The following is a 22,317-nucleotide window of genomic DNA, read 5'->3' on the forward strand; positions in this document are numbered from 1 at the left end:
AGTTCCCTTGGGGATGGAGGTCTTGCTCCAGGAGCTGTGGAAACCATGGAAGCTGCAGCCAGCCAATGTTCCTACCTGCCTCATTCAATATATGGACACATTACAGTGGCACTCCTCTACTGGAGGGATTATGAGAGGATGAGTTTGAATTGCAGTTACTACTGAGTTTCATCCATGAGGCACAGCTTAACTGAGTCTTCAGCAGGCATTTGTTCACACTGAAGGCTGCTTGGGTGTCTTCCCCCTCACAGATAAGACACAGATACCCAAAAATATTTAATACTAGCACCCATCTCCAAGAAAGAGGGGCTCTTTTCGCTTCCCCATTTCAGACAAGTGCATAGGTATATGTTGAACCTTGAATATAATCTGTCTGTCGTGTTGTAGAAAATGTATAAACCCTGCCCATTGTGTGCTGTGTGGAAAGAGGATTGGCAGAGAGAAAAAATATCCTGAGCAACAGATGGTAGGTGACGTGATAACTGTCTGAGCAGTGATAACCTTAATCTAATTAGTTTCCTAATCAAGATTAAAAGACACCAAAGGCATGAGAGAAGGTGAAGAACAAACCTGTAATCAATAAAACAAATACAAGAGGATGAAAGACATGCTGATGGATAAGATGCAGGAGTGGAGGGAAATCCCAGGAAAAATTACCATATGTTCAGTCAATATGAAAACAAAGCAGTCAGACCTTGCATCAGCAAACATGAACAGAACAAGAAAATGTGGGCTATGTTACAGGGTTGCAAACCATTTTATGGATAACCAAGTGACAACAAGGGTCAGCAAGTTAAGCAAAAGTGGTGAGAATAATTTTAAAAGTATATAAGAATTTGATAAAAAAGAATAGTGGCAAACTTGGCAAGAAAAATCAATTGCCAATAAAACTCAAATAACACCTTTTCTAGCTCTGATAAAAATGCACTTTATTTTTGAAAGATTCTCAATAAAAACAGAGCATTTACGGGTTTTCTCAGAAATGCTTTTGTGTTGTATTCAGCCAGTAGAGATCACACTGATCAACCTGAATGTTTGAAATGTTTCCACTGAACCTGCTGCACTCTTTATTGGCAAAAAAAGTTTCAGATGAAATGTTTCACTCAGTACTACCAAAAATGAGAGGTACTTTGACCTGGTAAGAGGAAAGACATTGTAGCTGGCAGCCCTGGCTGACAGAGGGTGTTGGGGCCACATACCTGCATTGAGAGAAGCTGAAATCCAAGAAAGTGAAGCCATTATTGAGTCTTTCTGCACAAGGCTCCAAGTGTGGCTTTGCACAGGATCCGACAGAAAGTCTGCTCACACTCAGATCAGGTTGGTTGTATTCAACTGGAATAATTACTTTTCTGGGGTTGGTTTTTGACTGGCCACAAGGATTTTATTACAGAAATAATTGTTTGCTTAAGCAGAAAGGTTTTTTTATTTGGACTGGTGAGATAAGGATAGTTATTTGCCCTGCTCATCATAGCCCTCCTAGGCAGAAGCAAGACACCCCCAAGCTGGTACAGGGACATCACAGGAGTCCCACAGGCACACAAGACAAAGCTGCAAAGAGCCAGTCCTTAACTGTGCCTTTTAAGTAATTCATACATTCAGCTTTGGGAACACAGAAGTTAACATGTGAAAATATAATTCTTGAATACACAAATGACTTCCACCCAATTTATAGCAGCACTTTACTACCTAGTTCCCATGGTCACACTGTTATTAGTGCAATTCAACATAGCACTTTCTTGCTAAACAAAATTTATTCTAGCAATGAATCCAAATAAAAATACTTTGCTCTTATTGTCCAGGTTACTACTGGGCAAGGTCAGCCTAGCTTCTCTGGTCAGTGAGGTAGCTCTTATGTATTTTATTTATCAGTATAGAATATATAGAATATACCAACAGAATATATAGTGTTCCAACAGCTGAGGTTACTTTTATTTGACACTGTTAGTTGTCCATTTCTCTGGTCTCAGGTTGCTGCAAAGCTGTAGAGTCCCATCCTCACAGGGCTCTGCACAGGTTGCCTCAGCAATTTTTATGTTTCTCTTGGGCTTAGTGAGATGCAAATTGTGACATGGTATTCTGTCTTCAATACTGAATATACAGAGTCCATACAGAATGACTGCTGCTGTGCAGGTTTTAAGGAAGTTGGGTTTTACTGTCCCTGTGTTTGATATCTCTGGAGCTGCACGGCATCTTGGGCACTCCCCTTTGTATTTCTGGAGTCCCTGTGTTTCAACTGGACTAAGCACTCCATCCTCTCCATTCCTTCATACTTCAAACTTGGACTTTTGGAGAGAATTAGAGAACCTGTTTTTGATAGGCACATGTCTTCATCACCATGATGAGGGTGTTTGTCAGCAGATTTAAGAATGTGCTACACCAAACTAAAGATTTCCATAGAAATTTTCATGAACTCTGAAGTAAATTTGGTATAATTCCAACGCACTTGCTTGGAATAGGTCAAAAGTTTTCAACCCCATCACTTTTTAGTACCACTTTCCAATGCAAAGAGGCCTGTGAGACTGAGAAATGAATTCATGGGTGTCATGGGTAATACAGGTAGGAGAGGTAAGAATGATGTATTAAAGATTGCTGAATTACTGAAGCCAGGGGTGATTTTGATGGGATGAGTTCTTGAAGCTTATGTCTCACTAGACATTTATTTTCAAAAAGCAAGTAATTTGAATGACAAGATACTGGATTGTTTACAAGGCAGATGTTATATTTTCTGTACATTTATTGAAATGCTCTAATACCTTTTGTGCTGTCTTGCAGTTGCTTGCAGTGTAGTGATAGAAGCACTTGCTGCCTGATACATTCAGGAACATTTTGAGCTGCTTGTGGAATTGTTTTTCTGATGCCTACCAGAGTGAAACTAAAGCAGTTACTTCAGGAAACAATTTTTTTATCCAGATTTTCAGCCATTATTTATTTATGGAAAAGGACATGGAGCTCCAGAACCTAGGCACATTTTTGAAGACACAGTTATTGCAATCCCAGTTAAACTCTTCTTTCCTCTGGCCCCATCTCTGCATCCAGTTGGGTTAGAATCCTCTTACTCCCTTTGGAAACAGCACTTCTCTGGTTCATTCTTCTAAATCAGCCCGTGGGCAGCATGCCCTTGAGGGGTTTCACAGGTCACCCAGAGAGCCCTCAAGCTTCATACTCAACTTTGCAAGTACCCACTCTGCTTTTCTGGCAGACCATGCCAGTCTCAGTGGGTTTTGTGACCTTGTCAGGTTTTCCCTTTGCCTTGCACTGCTGCTTTCCTTATACTGTTCCAGTTCTTTCAATGTCTGACCATACATCATCATTTCTAAGGCAGAAATCACCAGCAGTGGTGTATTAATTGGCATTTGCTAGAAGTTTTAAGTGGTGGGAGACCTACTTTCTGTGACTTCTGGGCATCAGTGCTGAAAATCAGCACTGTTGTTTGCAGTGCTTGTTTGCTGGGTTTGAAGTTTACCTCAGAGGCATTGCAGCACTAGAATACCACATGTCCTGGACTTTTAAAATGTTCAAAAAGATGTTGCATTTGGATATCATAAACCTAGTCAGGACTTGAAATTGCATGTGCATACACACAAGGATTTGCTGAATACTGTATGGGTAAACTTTGCTGTATAGTGCAAATCTTGGGGTTAATTGACAAGAATCAAATTACAGGCACAGAAATATGCTTCTGTAGAAGTGAAATTCCTATGTTAACCCTTCCAGTCAGGAACCAGTAGGAGTATCAGGTTTACCAAAACACCGAGGTAAGGCCGTTGTGGTAGCGCTGAACAAAATTGGACACATTACTGATCAGACTGACTTGATAGCAAATGTAAGATGAGATGTGCTTTACAATATCGAGATATTATTATAAGATATTATAAGATATTAAAAAAGTCACGTCAAATTCTTCCATATTTTTTCAAGTATTTCAAAATTTATCAAGACTGCCATGTCCAAAGCAATGAGTTTAGGAGGCTCAGCAATCTCATAGGTTTGGCCCCAGGTAAGAGTGGATTTCCCTCTAGCAGGAAAAAGGCAGAAGACAAAAACATCTCCAGTGTTACCAGTCTCAGTGCCCAGGGCTCTCCCACCGTGCAGGGCTCAGAGGGGGAGGCAAAGCCCCTGATACCTCTGCTGCCTTTAGGCTTTGTGTGACATTGGCTTCTGAAAGGCAGCACAGTCTTGCTGCCAAATGTCAGCTCGAATAAAGAAGCAGTGCAGTGGTCTCAGGGCCTATTGTCCATTTCTCTTTTCTTCCAAGGAAAGCTGCTGAGGGATCAGGAAGAGCTGTAGCAGAGATAAGTGAAGAATAGCACATGACAAGCTGTGCAGGCATAAAGACGTATGCAGGTGCCTCAGGGGCATTGAAAGGAACTATACAAAAGTCAATGCCTTTATCATCTGTTCAGAACTTGTCTTGCCTCTCTGCCAGCCCATTTGCAATATTGGCTAGCAGTGCTTGGGAAATCAGATTTAAATGATTGTAATGACTTTAGTTAAATCTTAGCATTCCAACTCAATAACAGGGCTGCCTCCTGCCTCCTTCCACTTCCACCTCTTTCTTCAGTGCAGACTGCCCCATATTGCTGCCTTCCAGCTCCATCTCCTCCTCATATTTAGCTCATCCCCTCAGCAGGCCTTTAGCTTTGCATTGCCCAACTCCCTTGCCTGCAGCAAAAGGTGCTTCAAACCCTGACCAACTTCCTTCCTATCTCACAAACCCCTCCAAGGTCCAAGGATGGTTCCCTCATTCAGAGGAGATGGGGTGCAGGGTGGAGGCTGGCTTTGGGAAGGCTGCTGATTTAAAAAAAAATAATGACACCAGTCTGGGGGTAGATTTTCCCATGCAGAACTAGCTGGAGCCTTCTGGCAGAGTACATGGAAGGCTTCCCAGCCCAGGGAGAAACTGGTGAATCCTGACCAGATTTAATACTTGGATCATTTGTTGCAATAGTCTGCTGCCCACTGTCTCAAAAAGGGCAAGTACAGTTCCTGCATGTCAAGGAAAGCATGGTATTGGCTCAGCTGTAGAGCATTTCTTAGTGGAACAAAGGCTTTGCAAAGGACAAGAGAGGCTTTGCAAACAAGAGAAGCAAGAGCCTTCCCCTTTCTCCCTCCACGCATTCAATTGCTTCTTTTTGTCTAGCTCATGTCAGAAAATTTATGTATAATTTTTCTACTTGACATCAGTCACTCCTCCTAAAAAGTCACTTTCTCCACTAAAGTGTATGGGGAGCACAAAGCTCCAAGTGAGGGCACAGACCGTGACTGTCATGCCCATACCCAGGGGCTGAATGCCTATAAATTGTTAATCTTAAAACCCTTCTCATTTCAACATCAAACCGTATTTCCTATCATGATGCATTATATTCTGGGAATCATCGTCATGCTTTGGCAGAGAATGTCACAGAGGCCATGAACCTACACCTCGGCTTACAGTGGAGAAATCTCACCAGTGGCTAATGATCTTAGCCACTGCCAAGCAATTTCTTGAATCTTTCAATCAGCTTCTGCAGGAGGCATTTCTCCTGCTGGACAGTGCCCAAGAGCAGACATCTGCCTGGCAGCTGTTTGTACTGCAGGTGTTTCGCTGCTCACACCCAGCCTCCAGTGTGCTGAGTCAGCATTCTGCACCTGCACCCCGGGGGCAGCCAGATAGAGGGACAAGTGGCTCTGAACCTTTAAGAAAACTACACTCCCCATCCCCAGCATCTTTTATTTCATTCCCTCTTGCAAGCGGTTTTATTGTTCATGTTCCTTTCATGGCATGACAAAGTTGGGGTCAGATAACAATTGGTTGAGTTCTTGGTGGCAGTTTTGAATTCCCCAGCTCAGCTGTTGAGCTCTGACCTGTGCTGCTTCACGTACTGCATGGGTGAGTTACCCCACTTGCCAACAACCTCTAATTATGGCTGTCAAACACTCTCAAGTGGTCATGTAAATGAAACTGTGCACACAGCCAGGACGTGGTGGCAGCTGTTTCCCTGAAGCAGCAGTCTGTGGGGGCTGACTCCTCGATGCATTACTAATGAGCTGCTGTTGTTAGCGGCACATGGCACATGCCAGGTGAGATGCAGACAACCCCCTGCAGTCCAGGGAGGCAGGGCTGTGCATGGAGCTTGGTAACTGTGTGGGGAAGCCTTGCTGGTTGTGAACCCCGTGGTTATGCAGCGCAAGTTGAGCTGGTTTCACAGAGGGTAAGTGCAGGAGAGAAGTCAGCAAGGGGCTTTGCTACAGCACCAGGCAGGGCTTAACCAGATAGAATAGAGAGATTTGCTAAATTTATGGACAAAAGGAAACAAATCTGAAGCTTTTCTGCAAAATGCCCATAATGCTCAAGCCTGGAGCTTGGCTTCAGTGCTGCTCCTGCCCTGGGGCTCAGTTGAGTGCTGTTTGCACTGTCTGTGTGTCCAGCTCTGCAGCTATTGCAAAGCTCACATGCTGAGAAAAGTGATGATCCTGGGTTTTTGGTGCCTGCAGATACTTGATGCAAGACCTCTGAGTTCTTGCAGTTATCTTAAAGGCCCTGAGTAGTCAAATTTAGCCTCACAGAAACACATCCTAATAATTTTTTAATGCACTGATCAAACTCCATCTTTAATAACTATTTACAGCGTACACTTGGACAACTTCAAACTTTTTTGGCATGGCCGCAGCTACTGAATTTGTGCCAGAACCTATTCCCTGACAATTCAAAACTGCCTTCCTCTTTACAGCCTAAATGTATTCCTGGATGGTTTATATGCATTTGTTCAGATGCCAAGACTGCCCTTTCAGTTAAATAGCTCTTTTACCTCTCTGGGGCCCACTCCCTTGTGTTTATACAGAGTAATCATAAAATTCTTCAGTTTACTGTAAGGCATGCAGATCTGTTTTCTAGGCAATGTTACCATGGCTTTTTAAAGGTTTTCACCTCCCTTTTTGCAAATGAGTGCTTACTGGCTGTGAAGTTGTTCATTTTCAGAAACAAAAGACTAAACTTGGTACTTATTATGGACACCACTATAGGCTTAGATGTCGAAATTTTCTTTTTAGATTAATATCTTTTGCTTCTTCATTCTTGTTTCTACCTCAATAGCCTGCAGAATTTTGCCATTTTTATCCTGAAAACAGTGGCTAATGCAGTCCCACACTTCCTCTCTTGCCAGCATGTTTAGATTTGCTTGCATTTGCAGTAATTTCAGAAAAAAGTTGGAGGCATGCACTGCCCAAGTCTAAAACCAGGCTGTTGTAGATGCATGGTGTTTGTCAGGTCAGCTTGGATGAGAGCTGGCAGGAAAAGAAAATCACTTTATGCCTCTCTTCTTTCTTTCTTTGCTATCGCATTTAAAAACCTCTAATAATGGAGGGGAATGACAAATTTGTATACAGACCACAGTGAGAGTGCCCAGCAGTGAGCTGCTTCTTTGCCTCTTACCCTCATTTATTCTTTTAGATTTTCATTTCAGTTTGATTTAAAGAACATTTATTTTTGTTTTGTAGCTCCATCAAGCTCCTAATTCTTTGGCTGCTCTTCCCCCTAGGTTTCATTCTTTATTAATTTCAAAGATTATCTCTCAGCCTCCTCATAAGAACACAGGCCAAGAAAAGAGCTACTAAATCCTCATATCTAGTCCTGTTATCATGAGCAGTTACAGCTTCATGCAATATGTTTCCTAAAATACCTCCTTACATCCTAAAAATCCTTGCTCTGATTAACTGGTCACTGCAAACATCACTCTTCTAAAGCTCAGAAACCACCAGCACCACATGTCTAGTGCTTGCATTATGCTTAATAAAGCCCCCCTAGTACTGCTAAAGCTCTTTTCCATTGGTTCCCTTGACTGGTGTCCTCCAAGGATGACCAACATACACGTGGTCTCCATCACTGGTCCCACCAGTAGTGCCTCCCATCAGTGGGTTTGACTACCAGACCTCTGCTCTTGCCAAAGCTGCTAAGGAAAACACGAAATGATGGACACCCAGGCTGATCCTTGAGGTGCCCAGTGTATCCTCACAACAGCTGGAGGCTTTTCTTTCAAGCAGAAAATGACAGCTCCCCATGAACAAAATGTACGAACACCATACATTCTCATGTTAACCTCTATTTTCCAGTTAGTAAGTGTTTCTGTATGACACAGGATCAAATGCTTCATGAAAAGTGTGTTACTTTGTATTTCTTTCCATGTCTTTAGCTATTCTTTCCTTCAATAATTATCCAAAGAACTGGGATAAAATTGAATGATTACTGATTGTTCCAATTATTTTTCAGTTCTCAATTTTGTCTTTTTTTTTCCTAAAATGTAGGTAATGCATATGCTCTTCACCACTATGTCAGCAATAAATTTGATTTTTAAATCCTTCCTAACATCTTTGCAGTTTAACGAGTTGGTTGTTTCAGTGTTTGGGGTTGGAAGATGCATTCCCCCACTTTGAGCACATTTTGATTGTTTTCCATGCTGTGGACTTGGAGGCACAAGTTTCCATTTCCAAATGCTCATGCCCAGCAGTCACAGCATCATCCTCTTCTATCATCCTCTTCTATCATCCTCTTCATTGAATAATGAGACAAATAATTAGGTCCTAATTCCTAATTCCCAGCCCAACTCCATATCTGCTTTTCTTCCTTCTTTGTGAACCTCACCAGAGATTATTCAACTATTTGTTTCAATTTGTCTTAGAGCTAGCACAGCTTGACTTTTAAAAAGTTATCTTTTAGACCTGCATTACCTAACCTTCAAAATGTATCTTTCTTTGCTAATAATTTTCTTTTCCTGGAATTTCTAAGGTCTCTGCTCACATCTTTTGTTTTTTTCCCCGAGGCTTTTTTGGGAAGATAGGTGATGAGGGTGGAATGAAACAGAGTTTGTTAGTCATCGATACAGAGCTGAAAGTATCCCTGGAATTTCATTTGTCTTGTCAAGATGCTTCAGAAAATTTATATCTTTGTCCAAAAAAAATTCAAGGTTTGCCCCACAATTAAGATGAACTTCTTCAGTCTAGTTAACTTGTTAGTAGTTTCTTTAGCCTTTTAAAAAGTTCCTCCATCTAAAATATGCATTGAAATCCAGGTTCAGAAACATGTTTTATTCTCATATTATATAATATATTCTCATTTTATTGAAATTGAATTGACTCATGGTCATTGTAAGTGAGGTTATTTTCAGATCTTCCTTGTCTTTACCAAAAGTGTGGTTAAAATATCTCTGCTATTTGGATCAGTAATCAGTAATCAGTAATCAGTGGTGTGATGTCAGCTGTATATATCTCAAGAAATTCCTAGCCCATGCCATATTAACACCTATTCTCCAGTCTGCCTGGTGTAGCCTGCACAGCACTTGTGTTGAATTTATTAATTAATTCGCTCTAGTGCATGTCAGTGTGCCATGATATGTTTTGGCTGAAGAACGGGTTCTAAAAGAGAAGTTAACATTAAAGTAGAAAGATGCAGCACGCCTCTGTGACAGCATTTGAAGGAAACACTTTCAGAGGTAAGTCTGTGTGAGAAAAGTGTTTTTTGGCTATGGCCACAGCATCAGACGAGCTGCCTGTGTGAGGGCTGAGCCCAGCCATGGCCCCAGCACAGGGGTTTGCCTTTGTTCCTGCTGTGTCCCTGGGCACAGACCCCAGCTGACACCCAGACCTCCTGACACACATCCTGTGCCTCAAAGACACGGGACAGAAAACTCCAGGGGGTTGTGACACGGTTCTCATTCTATTTTAGATACTTTAAAGAGAAAATGAGAAGGAAAAAAATCATCAGATCCCAGGGCCTTTGGATGCCACTGGGGTGACACAACATGAGTGTAACTTTTGACATGCACCCACCTGTGGGCTTCCAGTGTACCACCTCCCATACCTGATTCATCCTAAAGAAGTATTTTTATCTCTGGTTGTATAGGATTTCAGTATGCTCACTCATTGTTTAGTCATCTGTCTCTGCTGCAGCTATTAGCAATGTGTTGACATGACATTCCTAAGGATTTTTTGCCCACACAGTATTAGGCCTGCGTCCTTTAGCAGTTCCCAGGTTCCATATTTTTCCTGGACAATAAATACCCATTGCAAATAACCATGGCTAGAACACCTGAGGTTGTGTTCTTTCACAAGTAGTTATTGGGACCCACCTTGTGGATCACCTGCCACACACTTATGAAAATCTATTATGTTCTTACATTATTTTTATTCTCCAGCTAATATAGTTGTTGTACTAAATAAAATTATTCATAGAACTACATTAATATCAAAGTTTAATTATCGTGGCTAATGATCAAAACTTGGAAGTTAAATGCTCCCAAGATGATAAAACCCCACACACAATTTCTGTTTCTATCAAATCAAAGAATTCTCTATCCAAACATGAATCCAACACATGAGGCCTAAAACAGGTCCCCTTAGTGCAGTGAAATTTCTCTTACAGTTGACTTAACTGAATTACTGAATTAGATTGCACTATCATTGCTATTCTTTTCTACTTATTTACAGTTTAACACATTTCTTCATATTACATTACTTCACTTTCTCAATTGTTTCCATCTTTCTGAACAATTCATGTTCTGTACTGCTCATCTTTGGACATAAGTGTCAGTCATCCCTATTTCTGTTATATCCAGCTTCACATCTTGCAATAGCTGATCAAATTATTCCATTTTGCTGCCTAAGTGTAACTAGCAGGCATCAAAATATCTGCTACCTGTCTACTCAGCCAGTCTTCTCCCCCTGACCATAGCACCCACCTCACTTCTACTTTCCACAATATTACTGTCTTTATCTTTACTGTCCAGTCACTGAATGTTTGGTCTTCTTTTTCCCTTTTCTTAAAATCAGCATGTGAAATACTCATGTCTGTTTATAGATGTACATATGTATATTCTTATCAGATTTCTTATCAGAAAGTCCAGGCCCTAATAAGTCAAATGGCCATAATTGTATCATGCCTTTAATTTTATCACAGGAATGCAGTAGAAGATTCTCCTACTTTTTTTTTCCCCTTAGCAGTATCTATAAATATCCTTAATCCTGTGGAGAGACTCAGGCTTGTCTATATTACCAAGCAAGATGATGTGAAATAAGAGAATAAGTAGATTAAAGTAGTTACTGCTGAAGCCTCTTGCATCCTCATCACATGGGACTTTAGGGTTTTGCCTCAAATCAGAAATAGTTCTGTTTCCTGGACCCAATGCCCCCATTATACATATTGTTTGAAGTTTTTTGAAGGAAGATTAACCCACAAACCTTTGCTCCTTCACTTTTGAGGAGGAGGTTGCTGGGAGCATCCCATCAATGTCATGAAACAATTCCCCAGGGCACCTTTCTCATCCTACATGGAAGCCCAGGTCACAGAAGTCCAGATAGGATTTTATCACTCCAGCTCTCTAAGACTGCCCTTGAATCTTAAATTTCTTTACACTTTTCTCACTGACTGCCTCATACCCAACAGCAGTCATGTGGCTAGCAGCCATCTATGAGCACCACCAGGAATTATCAGTCTGCTTTTGCACAAACTACCAGGCTGTGTCATCCCCTTGGGGATCCAGCTGGCACCTCTCTGAAGAGCCTTTTCAATGGTGGGCATTGTACATGGCAGCTTTCAAACAGAGGATCAAGTAAGAAGCCATACATGACATTTGCCTTTTTGTACTGCACAAGAACTATTCCAGGTCTTGTGGAAGCTCTCCATAGTTAAGAGCTTTCTCTTAGGCACAGGTTTTTGGGTGATGAAGCTCACACATTGAGCCAGAATTTTAAGGTCCCCACTCAGTGTTGAAGAAGTTTTCTAAATGTACTTCTAGGCTCCTCTGATTGCATGCAGCAGAACTATTTCTGTGGATGGCATCAGTCAATGGAGAGAATCATGGCATTTGCTTCAAAATTACATATATCCTCCAAGCCATGACATGAATATAAACACAGAGGATTATTGTCCCACTCAGAAGTGCAGTACACATCACTTGGATCAATCTCAGTTGATGGGTGTGTAGCCTCTATCTTCACTCAGGATTGTGCTTGACCCTGTGTCTTCAGCCACCTCCACTCAGCATTTCCTTCTTTCCACCCAGCATTTCCTTCTTTTCCAGCTAAAAGCTCCTGAAAGACTGATCCTAACCACCAACATGGCTGGCAAAAACTCTATTCAGTTTTTTGGAGATTTAATGGGTCACTGTTTTAGTAAATACCATTTTGGGGGGTAAAAAAAAGGAAACAAAAAACCGTTTGCAGTTTGGTACTAGAGAGATTTGAAGACTTTTGCATGTGTGGGCATGGAAAGAAAAGAGATGGTCAGCATAATTCCCATTCCATTTCTTTTTACTCCTTTATTAGGAAACTTGCCATCCTCATACTCTACAGGCAAGCAAATTTGGTCTGTTGTCAGGAAAAGAATGAAGATGAGAGAGGAGTCCTGCCAGTGGGAATTTCTCAGCACTGGTTTCCTGCATAGCAGTCAGCTTTTTTTATAAATAGAACCTCATTTCATGCAATGATATAATATTAATCTGTCACTGTATTTGGCACAACCATAGGATAGTGAGCTACTTGTTTGCTAATTACCATTTGAGCTCATGCACAGAGCACAGTCTGTGATAATATTAGCTTGGTCAGAGTCACAAGTCTCTCAGTGCCAGCAACAATTCACTGTCTGTTTCCAATCTCTGGAAGTGTTGTATCTGCATCCTTTCATCCCACGAGATAAAAATCCTGGCTCTCTCTCCTAGTATGAATAATTTGTCTTGTCACTCACAGCCCTAGAGGAAAACCATGTGACAGTTCCTGTTAGCTGTTCACATGAGAAGAAACTGTTTAAGAAGAAAAGCAAATATATGAGGCATGTTTAAGTACTTTTATTAATCACTTTTTTAAAGTTTTAAAAGCTCCACCAGACTCCAATATGCGGGTGACAGCAACTGTTTGGGTGGTGAGGCACTGGAAGAGGTTGCTTACAGACACCATCCCTGGAATTGTTTAAGGCTGGATTGGCTGGGCTCTGAGTGACATGGTGGGTGACTAAATGGTCCTTAAAGTCCCTTCCAACACAAGAGAGTCACCTTGTCAGCACAGGAGAAGAAATGGAGGAAACCCAGGCCAGCCTTACAAAGATAATCATCCTGCCAAGGGAAAACAAAGGGGATGTGGTTCTTGTAAGTTTTACAGTTGCCCAAATGGTTCTGAATGGTGTCATTGATGCAAATCAGTCATTTATCAATCCCCCCCTGCTGTTTATCATGAAGGCCCTTGGTTAGCTGCAGAGGTCCTAGGCTGGGCTGATGATCACACACAGAAGGCTGCTTCCAACCAGTATAGATTTAACTTTTTCCTTACTTGAATCAAAGAGTCTGTAGGAACTGATGGTTTGCGGGTTTTTATTTTGTCAGTGAACTTTTCAAACCCAAACACCATTACTACTTAGTAGTAGAACAGTAGTAGCTTTTGCTACATTTCCATTTCAGTTACATTGCCATTACAGACAGTGGAAGTTAGACAAAGACATGGGAGCCATGTTAGTGTTATAAAATCATCTCTTAGCAGTTTCACTGAAATTACATAAAATTACTTCCATTTCACAAATTTGTATAAAACTGAAAGTAATTTCCTTTCAGAAAAAAGTCTTCTAATCCTCTGTAGCAGAATTCAAATGTAAAAATTTTATAGCAATGCAAAGTAGATCTGTAGGTGGATTTCATATCTGTCTTTTCAATCTTGTAGCTGATAAAAGAATCATTACTTGTTTATATTATTGAGCAAGTCTGTGTTCTTAAAGGCATTCAGTGCAAAATATTCCCTCAACAAAAAATGACTCAAGGTTGACTAATCTTACTTATGTTACCCTCTACAGGTAAGGTATGATTCCTGCACCTGAAGGTGTTGACTAAGTAATCACCTTGTGGAAAGCATCTTAACTGTATAGGGAAAAGAGAAAATAATAATGACCCCTCCTTGATATCTGTCTTTATGCAAAGCAATCTAGTCCAGACATTATTTACCCATGTGTCTCATTACCAAGAGAAGCCCAACTGCAACCAACAGAATGACTCCAGAAATTTAAGCAAGTATATCAAAGAATGCAGGAACAGGATTCAGGAAAGATGAGTTAATTGGAAATCTGAGGAACACAGCTGGGAAGCTGTACACTGAACTCCTGAGATAAGGGTCCATTTTTTTAATTACCTATGTGCAAAAGTACAAAGTTAAATGACTTTTAGGAAGCACAAAGAATGCTTCTGATGTGCTGTGTAATAAAAAATCTACAGAGATGTTGGTATTTGCTAATTATTCATGGACAATTAGCAGAAAAATTCCACATCTATTGATCATTAACTGACCATTAATCTTTCTCACATGTTGAGGATGATTAATAAAAGTCAACTGGCTTTGGTATTTGCTGTTATATAGTAAATGAAACTTTGTCAACAGTTAGCTGGGTAAATAAGGACATTTTCATGAACACAAGAAGTTTGCAGATTTGCTGCATCGTTTGAATGGAGTACTTTGCAAGTATGAGGGAAACTCTTAAATGTGAGGGCAACTCCACTTTCTGGAAGTGTGTGTAACCAGCTCAAGAAAATAAATTATTGTACTGTTTTTCTCTAAGGCCTTTGAAAGATCTTGTGTAATTGTGCAAATGAGTTAAGGCAGACAATATGTAATTTACAATTTGTCCAACCTTCATGTTTTGAGTAGACTGGTCATTATCTAATCTCCCATGTTTCCAAGCCTAACTGTCCTTGAAAGTATTATAAGCTGTTTTATTTTCACACAAATTAGCTGTTCAGGAGGAACTCGTCAAACACCTTGGGTGCATTTTCTGCAGACATGCTTTCAAGACATTGTCTACTGCAATTTTGTAGCTGTCAAAAGGAAAGTACCATTCCTGAACTCTCTTTACACATCCCTCTTCCAGTATTTCATCATATTGATCCAGTGTAAGCCTGTTTTTATTTTGTGGGCATTAGAGCTCTGTGAAATGATAGTGCCTATGCTTGTCCAGAAAAGACAAGAAACCTGTCACAACAACAAGAAACCAATCCCAGAGTGACAGCAGCTGTTGGCTGCACAAGCAACTTGGTGTATAAACTGTCATTTCCAAACAGAGGTCTGACTCAACAAAAACTTAAAAGGCTGAAAGCCACACAATGCATTCTTTTCATTTAGCACATTTACCTGCAATTTTGAGCATATTTCACCAATATAATATTAAGACTTATAAAAGAAGGTTTAGGATCCATTGGATCTCATCAGCCATACTAAGGTAGAAGGGCTAACAATGGAAATGTGCCCGTTTCCAAGTCACTACAGGTAATTGAAAGGTATTTCCAAATCACTAAAGGTAATTGATAAGGTAACCAAAAGCATATGGATTTTCTGACTCTCTTAAATGCAATAAAAACTGAAGAATGAACCCATTCAACTTAACCATTGTTTTTAGAATTTTCTCATGCTACTTTTATTTTTGTATGCTATCCTCTCCTGATGAGGGGGACTCTACCTGGCTTCAAGACAGGCATCACCAGAAAAATTGGGAGATTTTTGGTCATAGGTCAGTTTATACAACACCAAGCCTGCTGGCAACAAACAAGGTCCACCTGTCCCAAAGAATTTTATATCAGGAGTTAGCAGAACTCATTGAGAGAGCTTTCAAGTGGATTTGAAGGGTAATGAGGACATAGCCAGGCTTGACAGACATAGGATCTAGGAAGAACTCTAGAAACCACCCAGTAACAAAAGAAGGCTTAAGAGAGAGCATCTCAAATCACAAGCAGCCAAAGACATAATCACAGACAGGACTGTGGGGATCCCTTTCCACCCCTGCTGGGAGACTGACACTTCCAAATATTTCCATAAAGTGCCTGTACACCGATGCTTGCAGCCTGGAGGACAAACAGGAGGAACAAGAGGTCTGTGTGCAGTCCTGGGGCTTTGCTCTCATGGTGATGACAGATGTGGTGGGACAGCTCCCATGGCTGCAGTGTCATCATGAAGGGCTCCACAGGGCTCAGGACAGCCAGGCAGGCGCTGGGGGGGAGTTTCCCTCTGTAAGGCAGCACTTGGAATGTATCAAGCTCTGTCTTTGGGTGGATAGTGAGAAAGTCCAGTGTTCATGGTTGGGATAAAGGGGCAGAATGCCAGAAATTATGGTAGGTTTTTTCCTCTCTTTTAAGCTGGTTGTTTGCCTGATGACTTAATAGTAACCCAGTGTTACCTTTGAATAACCAGGTTATTAACCATTTTCCCTTTTGGTTTTGTGTGGTCCTTTCATATTGCATTGAAGAAATTGGTCCCACAAGGAAAATGTGGTTGTACTGATGCAAAACCTGACCAGGGATCCAGGATGTAACAGCTTTTTAAGCAAGGTGTGCAATTGATGTTGCATCTTACGTTTTTATATTAAATACTTAATCGCAGCAGGTAATTCTGTGATTTGTTTTTTTCAAGTAGCTTTGGAGTTCAGGATGAAAAAGTCTAATGCCTTAATGATAACTTTGCAGGTTCTCATCAAAATGAAAGCTTGGTCTCATTATCCCATTGTTCTCCTTTTCTCTTTTCTCCAAGCTGCCTGTCTCGTCCTGGGTTGTATGATTTTTCCTGATGGCTGGGATTCAGATGAGGTAAAACGGATGTGTGGTGAAAAGACAGACAAGTACACGCTGGGGGCTTGTTCAGTCCGCTGGGCATATATCCTGGCAATTATTGGAATCTTGGATGCCCTGATCCTCTCATTTCTGGCATTTGTGCTTGGAAACAGACAAGACAGCTTGCTATCAGAGGAGCTCAAGTTGGAAAACAAAGGTAGGACTGCTTTAGAAACACTACTGTTGGGTGGCCTCGAGGGCAATTGTTTAAAAACAATAATCAGTTTCAATTTCATTTTATGTTATGCTTAAAAGTTGGCATGCTGGCTTACTTCCTACATTGCTGGGAAAGAAAAAATGCAAGGGGCAGAGGAAGTTTTGCATTTCAGCCTCCAAAAATCTGAGAAAGCTGAAATTTCATGTAATTTCTGCCCTATGCATGAATTATCCTTAGCTTTTAGAGTTGTAGATGGGATGTTATTGTGTTACTCACTTGTGCAGTATTTCATTAATATTTAATTTTCAGTGTCTCCATCTTTCCCTGTACCCCATGCCAGATTTGTTTACTTGGTTCCTTTAGGATTTTGCAATGTAATCAGAATGTCTGTAATATGGCATAGGTGTTAGCACAGTGCCCAGCGAGGGGGCAGTGCTGGGGGCTGGCAGTGACCTGTGTGTGGGACTGCCCATGCAGCAAGGAACTGCTGGGCTGAGGATCAGAGCCTGGGATGAAGAAGAATCCCAGTTCTTGCTGCTTTGAGCTCATGAGTCAGCTCATGGGAATCTAGGATGCTGCAGTAACTGAGTACTCATGCAATGCTTTGGGGAGAAATCTAATTTCTAGATTAAGGACATGAAAATGACTCGGACCAGTAATTTATCACACATTTGCAGGAATGGAGATGTTTTTTAGTGAGTGTGTGCAAGTCTGGCTTATTTCTGCAGCCTTTTCCCCTTGTGCTCCCCCTGCATCCCACCTGAGAATCTGATGGGATAGATACCACAGAGGGCACGTCCCTGCCTTATCTTTTTAATGGGCCTGCCGTCCCTGAATCTGTCTAATCCCTTCTAAACCTGCTGATACTGTCAGCTTCTCCAGCACTGCCTGGCAGCAAGTTCCTGAAGCTCACTACTGACTGCTAAAGTACTTTCTTTTATCTCTTTCAAATTGATCCCCTGCTAGTTTCACTGACTGTCCCCAAGAGCAGGATTCTGCGTTCAGCTCATCTACCACCTTTGTAATTTTGTGGGCTGCTTCTAATAATAGCAGAGATATCAGGAGCTTCTCACCACTAGATTGCTGTTTGGCAGCCAGTGTTGTGTGAAAATAGCCAATCTCAGTCCTGGTCCAGAAGAACCATTTTCTGTATGCCTGTCAGCACCAGTACAGTGGCCCCAGCTTGCTGGATTGCAGACAGCACACTCAGCCCAAAGATAAATGGACTTGAAGATTGAATATCACACACAATTCCAGACCTGGATGGAGCCTACTAACGTTGTGAGTTAAAGAAAATCTTCATTGCTTGCAATTGCACATGTGCATCTGTCCTGCAGGTAAACTGAGGGCAGCTTCAGGGACTATTCCTGGGATCCTTTCCTGTTAGGGTAATATTAATCTGCATTTGAAAATCAAAATACTTATCAGAAGGGCATTCACAGCTATGCCACAAGTGTTTTTGGCATCACCACTATGTCTGATTTGTCTATACCATATAGATCTCATGTACCCAACACTACTTGTATCAAAGAAACGCATCTGTTTTGGCACCTTGTGAGCAAAAAACAGCTTCTGGAGCCTCCTCACCTCTCACGTTGCTGGCACAAACCCTTGCCAGAACATTTGGTCCTCAGCATGTCAGAAAAGATCGTTCAGCAGCTCAATTTCCTTGGATCAAACACAGAAACATACCACACCATTGGCTTCAAAACAAAACCAGAACTCAACAAAAAGGAACCTACCCCACTCTGCCCTTCACAATCAAGCCTAATGATCGCCACTTTTTAAACTGTCTTTCAAATTAAGTGAAAAGGAGTCAACCTGGCCTCTAAAAAGGACATTCTTGTCACAAAAAGCTTCTGCTAAGCAACAGCAGGGCAAGTCTAAATGCCCTGAGCCCCCCAGCATTTACTCACCTGCAGTGTTGCCACCAGGCACAGCCTCAGCCCTGAGGAGACCCAGCAGAACACGGCAGTGGCAGGGGTCTGTCCCCCTGTGCACTGAGCACATGAGTGCTTTGACACTTACCCCATACACTACATCCCCTTTTCCCCTTTCAGACCAAGAGATAGTGGATCATCAGCATTAGTCCACATGCAGAGTATCCATGCATCCCTTGGAAAAGGTCAGGATGTGAAAATACTGCTCTGTGCAAACAGCACTAGCATATCTCCCCTGCAAACGAAAAGAGTATGGATATAGACATTTCTACCCCCAGCTTTCCAAGCTGCTCCTACAGTGTGAAGCCATAGCCCTTAAAACAAGTAACCATGAACCAGAGCTTGCCAACTGGTTAAGACTTTACGCCCTCCTTACCCTCCAGGTTGTTGAAAGCTGGCTCCATACATCTGAGCTGCAGCTGCTGCAAAATAAACATGCTTAAAGACAGAAAGTAAGGGAATATTGTTTCTTGGTGATAAAGCAGTTTTCAGTCTAAAAATAAAAAAATTTTAAAAAGTACTGTTGCACAGAGATTTGCACATCTTTAGCTAGGGAATCCTCTTCTCCATACAGGAATAGCCTCTCCATGGGATCACTGCTGCAACAGGAAACCTTCTGCAAAATCTCAATGTGAAGCTGAGTGACAGGAGCTCACCTGCCCCATGGAGGGATGACAGGACAGAATGCTCATCAGCTGTCATCCTTCAAAAGGAAAACAGTTCAGGATTCAGTGAACATGCAAACTGCTGCAAAATCACAAAGCCCTGCTTGTCAGCATGTAGTTACCATGGCATGCACACACAAACATTCAGGCCAACTTGTTCAAAATTAGGTATACTAATATGAATATTGAGACCAAATTAAAGTTTTCCCAGATAACTACAAAACACATAAAAGAATTACCAGCAGCTCTTGTAGTAATAAACAGTACAAATGCAGACAGAACACCATATATACCTGTATACCTATGTTCTCTGTCCAGTATAATTACATAGTCCCTTTTTTGTGAAGTTATGTACCTCCAACTCCTCCTGATACATAAAAAGTCAGTGTATGCTCATTTTCATTTCAGTTAGGACGTACATTAGAATAATAAAAACACCTACAAAAACAAAAGGCAAGATTTCTGTTAGCCTCTTCTCATTTTCAGTCTGGTGCTTCTCTTCATGGTGCTAGTCCCCTCCATTCCTTCCTTTCTAAAGAGTCCAAGAGTCACCCACTTCAGACTCCTGCTGCTTTGGTGTGCGGCTTTTTGGTCAAAGCACTTAAGATAATTATGAACTCAGAGCAAATTCACCTCTTGAATTCCCATTTGAGAAGGGAAATATCCAAGAAACCCTTTGGGGAGGGTTCTGTGATAGATTGCTATAGACAGAGGAACCTGGGACTATGTTAAAGGGTTCATCATCTTGCCTCAAAATAAGTATTAAGGTACCCTCCTTTCCAAAGGCAAAATCAGACCCTTCTTTGAAGCCCACAGTCAGAGGTTCCAGGCTGGGAACTCCTGGCCCTCATTTCTAGCTTCAAACCATGATTCCCTTCCATGTCAGCCAAGAACAAAGTTTTGCCACTTTGAGCTGTGAAGAGCTCACATGCTCTCTTTGAGCTTCAGCTGTAAGTGGCTCATCTAGCATAGCACCACAGCAATTAGATCCACTTGTTAATTCCCTTGTTCAATTACAACCTATTTTCCTTCAGTTATCACCTCCACATTGAGCTCCAAGTTGTTCTGAGTAAAAGAACAGCAGACAAGTAGCACCAGACATATTTAATCTAAAAGCCTGCAACTAGAAGCCAAACTTACAGATTTTTTGTACCTTTCCCTCAAAATTTTCTTCTTTTGATAATAGCAACCATTTTCCTGTGATTTCAACTATATAATAATATTGTTAAAAAGAAAATATAAACATGGAGATTATATTGTGTTTGTCATCAAACAGAACATAATCTCTCCAGAATGAAGGTATTCATAGCACTGCTGTAGGATCTATGCCCACAGTATGAAGTTATTGGACCACATCCAGAACCTTCCTGAGCAGTGTCTCAGCATCATGCACTCTATTTCCCAGTGTGATGGAATTCTGTCAGCACCAGCCAGAGGATTTTTGGCTCCCCCCTCCACATCATCCTACAGAATGTTGTGTAGGACACTGATCTTCTGCTCCCCTTGGTTTGAAAACCTTAGGTAGAAGGTTTTCAGATTCCAGCCCTGATCCCTAATGACAAAGTGTTTTGGAGGTTTTAATAGAAACTGAGGGGAAGAAATGGGAGAGTGAGATCAGAAGTCAGGGGGTTTTGACACAAACTTAGAGGACACTCTAAGGTCTTCTTTTTGAAGATGTCTGCTTTTGGTTTTATGAGCTTGTGGGAAGCACATGCGTATGTATGCAATAAACTACTTAGATTTTTCTCCTGGTATTGAATGGAACTAAGATAAAAGGTTTGGAGTGGTAGTCAGAAAGCAGAGTTTGATTCCTGTTTCTCATACTGGATCTGTCATTTGATTTTTACATTTCTCTGTCTTTTAAATGGGAAGGAATGAGACTGACTTTGTTGATATGTGGTTTGTGGTTCGGCAATGAAGGATTAATTAGAAAAAGTAAATTATGGTGAAATTATTATTAAAATATGAATTCCAAGATTAAGGTCTGATAAAAGTATTTTGTCAAGGAACTGCTTTGCCAATATGCTAAACGATGATACTCTTAAGGGGAGGCAAATGAGACATCAAGACTAAAAGTCAAAAGCTGATTAAAATATCTTATTAAATAAAGGTCAATCTTGCAATAGTACTGATTGATATATCAGCTGATCCAAGAGCTCCTTTCCAGCTCTCCTTTCTATAATGGGAAAATAAAATTAGTCCTAAACACATGCATTAATTACTTGACTACAGAAGCTAGAGACCATGAATAACGAGTCCTAGCTCCCCACTGATTAATGAAGAAAGAACATAGTGAATTGTTTTGTCTCACAGGAAGATGTATCCCACTTGCTGTTACCCTCTGTAAGGACTCTCACACAACAGCCCAGTTAAAGAAATTCTCATTCCATTGGATGAGCTCATGATATGAGGGACATAAAGGATGGGGTCTTGTAGGAAAGCTTGCACTAAAAAGATTTAGGCAGCCTCGAAAATGCTTCTTAAATGGTATAAGTAACCTAATGCATTGATCAGGCTCTGTGCTTAGCTGAAAAATTCTGTGCTGCAGCAGAGGGGCAGGATGCATGGGAATGGGGGATAATGACCTTAGACAGTGCTGCTACAAGCTACAAACAAATCTCCAGCCTGGTCAAGACAAGTCCATGGTGAGCCTGGACAGATCTGTGTTGTTAACTGAAAATGAAGCCTATGCCCTGTTGCAAGTAAGACCATGTTTACTGGGCTGGAAGGAATCAAGTCTGACTGTGCCATCACTGGCAGCTGCATTAGAAATGGTGTTTTGAAGTCTGGACAAAAAAATCGGAGCTATTTCACAATATAGAAATATAAAAGGGAAGTAGCTGACTCGTATTTCATTCTAGGCAGGATTAGTGACACACAAAAGTTATGACACCCCACCATCCCTCTTCCTTACTGACAGGAACCATACTTGTAGGAGGAACAGCAGAGAATGCTCA

The 22,317-nt window shown here is 41.2% G+C and overlaps 1 protein-coding gene across 1 annotated transcript in view; it reads left to right on the plus strand.

Annotated features, from left to right (window-relative positions):
• LHFPL3 (LHFPL tetraspan subfamily member 3) overlaps window positions 1-19,086 on the plus strand; it is a gene marked incomplete at both ends in the record, with an annotated part of 160,866 nt that extends 141,780 nt beyond the window's left edge. Inside the window, 2 exons of the mRNA XM_084206490.1 lie at window positions 16,519-16,755; window positions 19,079-19,086. Coding sequence (XP_084062616.1) covers window positions 16,519-16,755; window positions 19,079-19,086 — 245 coding nt within the window. The remainder of the gene's footprint in view (window positions 1-16,518; window positions 16,756-19,078) is intronic.
• Window positions 19,087-22,317: the final 3,231 nt, after the last annotated feature.

The sequence above is a fragment of the Fringilla coelebs genome (assembly GCF_963513975.1).
Source record: "Fringilla coelebs genome assembly, chromosome: 5".
Taxonomy (NCBI): domain Eukaryota; kingdom Metazoa; phylum Chordata; class Aves; order Passeriformes; family Fringillidae; genus Fringilla; species Fringilla coelebs.